This window comes from Cynara cardunculus, assembly GCF_001531365.2.
Source record: "Cynara cardunculus var. scolymus isolate 2C chromosome LG 10, CcrdV1, whole genome shotgun sequence".
Lineage (NCBI taxonomy): Eukaryota > Viridiplantae > Streptophyta > Magnoliopsida > Asterales > Asteraceae > Cynara > Cynara cardunculus.
The window spans coordinates 4,938,077-4,944,344 of NC_037537.1; the positions used below are offsets into that span (position 1 = coordinate 4,938,077).

The 6,268-nt window shown below is 37.5% G+C and overlaps 2 protein-coding genes across 2 annotated transcripts; both read right to left on the reverse strand.

Annotated features, from left to right (window-relative positions):
- Positions 1-1,183: 1,183 nt before the first annotated feature.
- On the reverse strand, positions 1,184-3,014 carry LOC112519920. Its single transcript, XM_025128241.1, has 4 exons — positions 2,824-3,014; positions 2,324-2,773; positions 2,129-2,189; positions 1,184-1,324 (listed from the first exon to the last, which is right to left on the reverse strand). Exons 1-4 carry the CDS (start codon positions 3,012-3,014, stop codon positions 1,184-1,186), a joined length of 843 nt encoding a protein of 280 aa, XP_024984009.1.
- A 936-nt stretch (positions 3,015-3,950) lies between these two features.
- On the reverse strand, positions 3,951-5,806 carry LOC112519921. The gene is made up of 3 exons (XM_025128242.1): positions 5,688-5,806; positions 5,145-5,374; positions 3,951-5,065 (listed from the first exon to the last, which is right to left on the reverse strand). Exons 1-3 carry the CDS (start codon positions 5,804-5,806, stop codon positions 3,951-3,953), a joined length of 1,464 nt encoding a protein of 487 aa, XP_024984010.1.
- Between the last annotated feature and the right edge of the window lie 462 nt (positions 5,807-6,268).

Sequence of the window (6,268 nt, forward strand, 5' to 3'; positions counted from 1 at the left end):
TTGCTATTTTTTAAACCTAAGAAGCGACTAAACTTTTACGTACAGGGCTACTATACTTGGGATTCGACTTTGGATGCCTAGATCCTAGAGACATGGGAAAGAAAGTCGGCCAAGCCATATGATGACAACTTGAGTGCGGCGAGGAAAAAAGCTGGGGGAAAAGCAAAAAGGAATGGGTATCCTCAATACGATGAAACCGACCCACACCGGGATATGAGTGTGTTGAAGAACTTCCCCCCACAGTTGGATATCTTCAGATGTGTGGAGCCAGATGGTCGATTGTTGGAACAATGACAATTGGATGGCTGTTTCTGGTGTGGCGCGTGGGAAATGTGATAGCCAAGTTGCGGTATACACCGGTGGATCGATCCCATTTTCAGAGCATGGTGCTCGTTTGGTAGGACCTAAAACCCATTACTTTAGTAGATTGATTTTAAATATATATCATAATTAACATATGTTCGTATTATTTGACCTTTGTAAACACAAGCAAAAGAGGCGTGCCACCGACCGTTGTGGAATTGTTCGATTATACGCATAAGAAGAGGTCGAGTGGAGATGTCACATCTACGGATTCTGGGGGATACGTGACCTCTAAGTGTAGCCAAGTGATGGTAAGTATATCTATCTATTTTAATGTATATAATTGGATACCTAACTATCTATCTAGGTTGGGCAATCGTTTGGTACGTTTAAATTAAAATCTAGTTTGGGTTGCCATTTGGTGGGCAAACATTAGGATTGTATAAGTTAGAAAATTCGTATGTATCAATATTTAGTTTGGGTTGCCATTTGTTGGGCAAACGTTTGGATTGTTTTGGCTACAATTTTCGACACTATTGTTTTGACTTGTAATCTTTTTTAAACCATATATAGGATGACTATTCAACGGTTCTCACCCAAAGATATGGTGATTTTCCCTCCACCTATCCCTTAGTTGATAAAGAGTTGTGGGAGCAGGCAGTTGGGGTAAACAAGAAAGGCCGTCTATTGGGTTTGGGTACAACCAGGTTCCAAATTCGGTCTTGACTAGGAACTACACAGAAGGTGTTCATCGTCTTCAGAGGGTCGGGTATGTGCATATTTTTTCTTTGATAATGTTTATCGATTTAGTTTATAATTCATATTAAATATTATAATGTTTTATTTATTTTATAGAAAATTGAAACCTTAAGGACCCAACTTAGAGACTTATAGGAACAAAGTCAGCACCAACGGATGGCGGAGGAGGAGCGATGGCGCGTGGCGGAGGATCGACAGCGGGCGGAGGAGGAGCGACGACGAAAGAAGGAGGAGCAACGAGATAAACAACTTGAAGATATAGCTGTTTTGGTTAGACACCTCAGTCAATCTCAACATTTTCCCCCGCCACCGTATTGAATATTGTCTGTTTGTTTGAAACAATTTAGTTTTTGTTTTGTACCAATGTAGTTTTTGTTTGTAACAATTTAGTTTTTGGACCAATCTAGTTTTTGTTTGGTTAGGATAATTGTTGTTTATTTTAATGTATGACTAGTTGTATACCCGTGCAATGCGGTGGGATGTGAAATTTTGAAAAGATGTAGACGGGCATATCGATTACAAATAAAAATTTGTATTTTGTTCTATCAGGAAATATATTTGAAAAGATGTAAAAGGTTCTATCAGGATATATATTCAATTTTTAAATATAATTTTTTTTGCAAAATATCTTTGAAATAGTTGGTGGTTCACATCTGCATCAAAATCCGAAAATGAAAAATTAATGCAATTTCTCATTCAGAAAGTCTAAGATTTATGTTTAAACAAAATAGAAAATATAATCATGTTTTTATCATACACAATCATCATTCAAAACTTCTTGATATACCACATTTGATGTGTAGAGTCCTTCCTGGTTGAAATTTTTGGTAGGTTTCACTAATACCTTCGTATTTTCACGTGATATCCCTCTGGACAATGCCACGTAAAGTTGGGCGTGCAAGAATACCTCTTCCGGTAGAAAAACACCTACCACCGAAATTGTCTATCCTTGAGCTTTATTGATTGTCATGGCAAAACAAAGTCGAACGGGAAATTGTTTTCTCTTTAATTTAAAGGGAAACATATCATCTTCAGACGAACATAGAGGAATTCTTGGTAAAAATACCCTCTTACCAGCATGCTGACCAACAACTATTTCTACATCGATAGCATTCTGCTGAAAACCTCTACATATCAACCTCGTGTCGTTATACAATCCATTTTAGGGGTCGATATTCCGCAATAGTATTATCGTACATTCAATTTTAAGCCGGAGGTAATGAGGGGCAAACCGCTAACAGTCAGTGAGTTTAAGAATTACATCGGATATAAGTTATTCTTGTCATCTTCTGCCTCATCAAAACTATAGTAAATTTTTTCCTCTCCACAGAATCTTTCAACCAACTGATCATTAATCTCGTCGACATGTTCATTTTTAGTTGTTAGTATCGCCCTATAAATGATATAATCTGAAGCAGTCTCGCAAGTTTGAAGAGAAGGAAAGATTGCATCAATCAAAGCGTCCTTCAATTCATTTTTATTTGTGTAAGGAATGGCCATGTCATCAGGTATGTGAATAAAGTTTTCGTCTATTGATTCTTCATTTCCATCGCTGACACGTAACAGAAAATCCGAAAACCATGGATCAGTAAGTGCTCTCATATTGATCGTTAACCGCAACTTTTTAATCGAAGACCACATAGGTGACATCCGTAAGCTTGAGTTTACGATATGTGCTTGAGTGTCATGTCTCATTACTAGCAACACCTGTCTAAAATCACCTCCCATAATCATTATTTTTCCACCAAGTGGGAGTCTCACCCAGTGATGTCTTGCATTGTTCTATCGAGTGCCGCTATTTCCTGCCTTTTTGCCATTAATGCTTCATTCCAGATGATTATTTTTGCAACTCGAAGTAGTTCAGCAGTTGCACTTTGTATTTTTATATTGCACACCGAATTATTACTAAGAGTAAGGGGAATCTTGAATCGAGAGTGAGTTGTTCTCCCCATGGCATGTTATTAGCAAAGCTCTATACAAAAATGTTTTTCTAGTTCCACCCAGTCCATCACAAAAAACACACTTGGACAATCATTATCTACATGCCTCATGATCTCATCAAATGCATGTTTCTGGTTGGAATTTAGAGAGTTTCGGGCATGTAAGTCTTCGTTATGCACAATTATGGAGTACTCCTCTTGTACCTCATGAAATCCTCGTGATTCTAAATTAACAGCTACATTTAAACTTGGAAGATCAAAATCATCGAGGTTTTTACCCATAGATTGTAAAAAGACTACGATGTCTGCAAGAACCATATTTTGGACTCCCTCAACATTTTCGTAGTCTCGTCTATAATCTTCAGAGAGTGAATCATAATGTTCATCCCATAACTTGCGAACATCTCCCGGCTCACATTAAATCAAGATCGTCGTGAATAATCGTTTAAGAGCATTGGGAAACTGAAATAAGGTGGCATTGGCAAGACATTACGAGAAATTATCGTTGGTCTCTATTAGACCTCTCTCAAGAGCTTCTTTTCAAAATGTCGGATGTATTATGCCGTTAACCGTGTAAAGATCTTCAAAACACGTGGGCCCACTAATATGAGGCAGAACTAGGCATAGATAATATCATTCTCCTTTGGCAGGATTAGCATGAAACAGTCGTCCTCTCATTGATACTTGTTTTCGAGGATTCCATTTACGTGAACTGGCATTTCACGTGTAATGTTTCGGAAAATCTTTGTATAAATATTGTCTCACACTCATATTTGTTCTATTCCTCTCAAACAATGCGGTCAACATTGAGCTCTTATCCTTCTCTCTATCAACGATATCTGTCATTATATTATTCTCTCTGAACCTAACCAGCTGCTAATTCGGAAGATGGACCTGCAAAGCCATCACACAGGGGTGGATTTGAGAAAGTGAAAAGCTAAAAATCCTTCAAATTGCGTCAGGTGGCGAAACATATCGTGCATCTTGAAATCTCTTTATGTAGTTGATAATGACCTCTTCTCTATCAGGATCGACATGAATAACTTGTTTGTCATGACCCTTGTAAACATACTTGAACACATATTTCATAGACATTATACTTGAGCAAACCTCAACATTGATGTGACAGTTGAAAATCATTAGTAACTTTGGATTATATTGGACCACCCATCTATTATCAAGGATATTGTCACGGATGTTCACCTTTATTCCATTGTTTCTCCTTCGATACATCAAATATGAGTTATTTGTATGCACCGTCTTGTCGTTGAATTGTTGAGGATATCTAAAATGACATTTTCTTGACTCACCTTCCAAACAAGGGCTAAACGGTCGTAAATGGCCGCAAGGACCATGCATCATGTGCTTTATCACCAGTTCGTGCATTTCAGGATACTTTGTCGGGTTCGGGATTTCAGCAAAAACTATCTTGTCGTAATGGTCTGGGTTTTTAATCTTGTGTTCCGGTTTCATTATCATGAGGATATGTGCATGTGGCAAACCATGTTTTTGAAACTCGATGACATTAACATATGCCCTAACCTCGCTAAGGATGTGCTTCTTGAAGAGTTGATTTTTAGGATCCTCTAATTTGGCACAAAAAACTCTTGTAACAAGGTTCGGCTTATCTTGCATGGTTTGACAAGGCAATAACTCTTTAAGGATTTCAGGCCACTTTGGATTACACGTCATGGTAAGGAATATATCGGGCTTCCCGTCATCTTGAACTAAAGTTATAGCATCCATAAATCTTCTTCGCATATCACGTGGGCCTCCGATAAAACTTACAGGAAGCACAACCCGTTGTCCAATTCTACTTGGTTGAACCTCACCGGCATAGACACAATCCACAACACCTTGGTATAAGTCTGATATTTTCTTCGTTTGATTCCTTTCAATAAAAGACAAACGTGTAGTCTCTATCTTGATGTACATATCTACCACGAACTGTTGAAATAATCTTCCGCCTAATAAAATGATGTTATTACTCGATCGAATCTGGAACTTGTAACAATAATAATCTCGCATTGTTACAGTTTTCCTACCCTTTCCTGAGCTACCCCCTGCATATTATCGATTTTGAATAATATAAATTAATAAATGAGTGAATAAGGTAATAAATATATGTGACAATGTTCATACCTTCATGATCTTCGTCGAAGATTTTGTTGTCATTGACAATTTCATCGATGCACACTCCATGTCTGGGTATTCTAGCATGCCATCCAGACTCACCATTGGGAAAAAACAATGGATCATAGCAACCATAGTGATTTTCAATTTTTTTTACTGTAGTCAGACCTCCCATACACAACAATACTTCTCTTGTATGTAGTGATGTTGTCATTGCCTTCCACCCAAATACCAGCAACCTGTACAATGTTAGAATTTGCTTCAATACCATGTGATACATTTTATTGTAAATAAGATAAAATAAATACTTGTATTTCAACCTCAGATGTGGTCGGTCGGTTGTACACCCTCTGGTCAAGTTCCACAGAAGCATTCAAAGTGACTCTATAATTGTCGAGTGGTTCTAGGTCGGCAAGGCTTCAAAATGTTCTCATGTATGTGTTTATAGAAAGAACACGAGTCAACATTTCAATGACGTTTCTATCAAGATTTGGCCACTATAGTCTATGTGAAAGCTCAGATTCGGCATCATAAAAATAAAGTTGTAAGTACCAAGGTTGTCCATCCCTAGGAACTAACTGATCGATCCTATGATATATTCCCCCTTGAGCATGAAACGTATATACTCCAGATGTCATATTTCTCACTATACTATCCGAAGTTACCCCCATTAACGTGAAGGAATTGTTTGTGTTGTATGCATGAATATTGTGCCTAAACATTTCGCCTAACTCTGATTGCATTGTAAATAATTTATATAGTTCTTCTGGAATGGGTGAGTATGCCAACTTTGTCTTTCCACCTATGCAACAAAAGGAACGAAATTCAAATTCGAACCATTTTGCTCCACAATGTTCACATGCATTTTGTTCCTTCAACACACGATGTTGTTTAGGGACACCATCATAAACAAAATTGTGTGGATCCTCCTGTTGGATCTCAACATTTCTATCATTTTTCTTGTTTCGTTGATAATAGTTTCGGTTAGTGTTGGTCCCAAAAGGGTCTACAAGAATACTAAACAGTTTGTAGAAGGGGGGGGATGAATACAAACACAATTTTCAAATTTAAAATATATATTGATAAAGAAGATCAATACAGATTTTACAAGATTGTTTGCGGAAAGATAAGTT

Coding starts and splice junctions, on each gene's coding strand:
- LOC112519920 (XM_025128241.1), bottom strand. CDS start 3,014: ATGGGGAGAACAACTCACTCTCGATTCAAGATTCCCCTTACTCTTAGT. Junction 2,774..2,823: donor ACAATGCAAGACATCACTGG/GTGAGACTCCCA, acceptor AGGTGATTTTAG/ACAGGTGTTGCTAGTAATGA. Junction 1,325..2,128: donor GTCAGCATGCTGGTAAGAGG/GTATTTTTACCA, acceptor TAACCAAAACAG/CTATATCTTCAAGTTGTTTA.
- LOC112519921 (XM_025128242.1), bottom strand. CDS start 5,806: ATGGGGGTAACTTCGGATAGTATAGTGAGAAATATGACATCTGGAGTA. Junction 5,375..5,687: donor CCTAGGGATGGACAACCTTG/GTACTTACAACT, acceptor AACATTGTACAG/GTTGCTGGTATTTGGGTGGA. Junction 5,066..5,144: donor CTTCGACGAAGATCATGAAG/GTATGAACATTG, acceptor GATAATATGCAG/GGGGTAGCTCAGGAAAGGGT.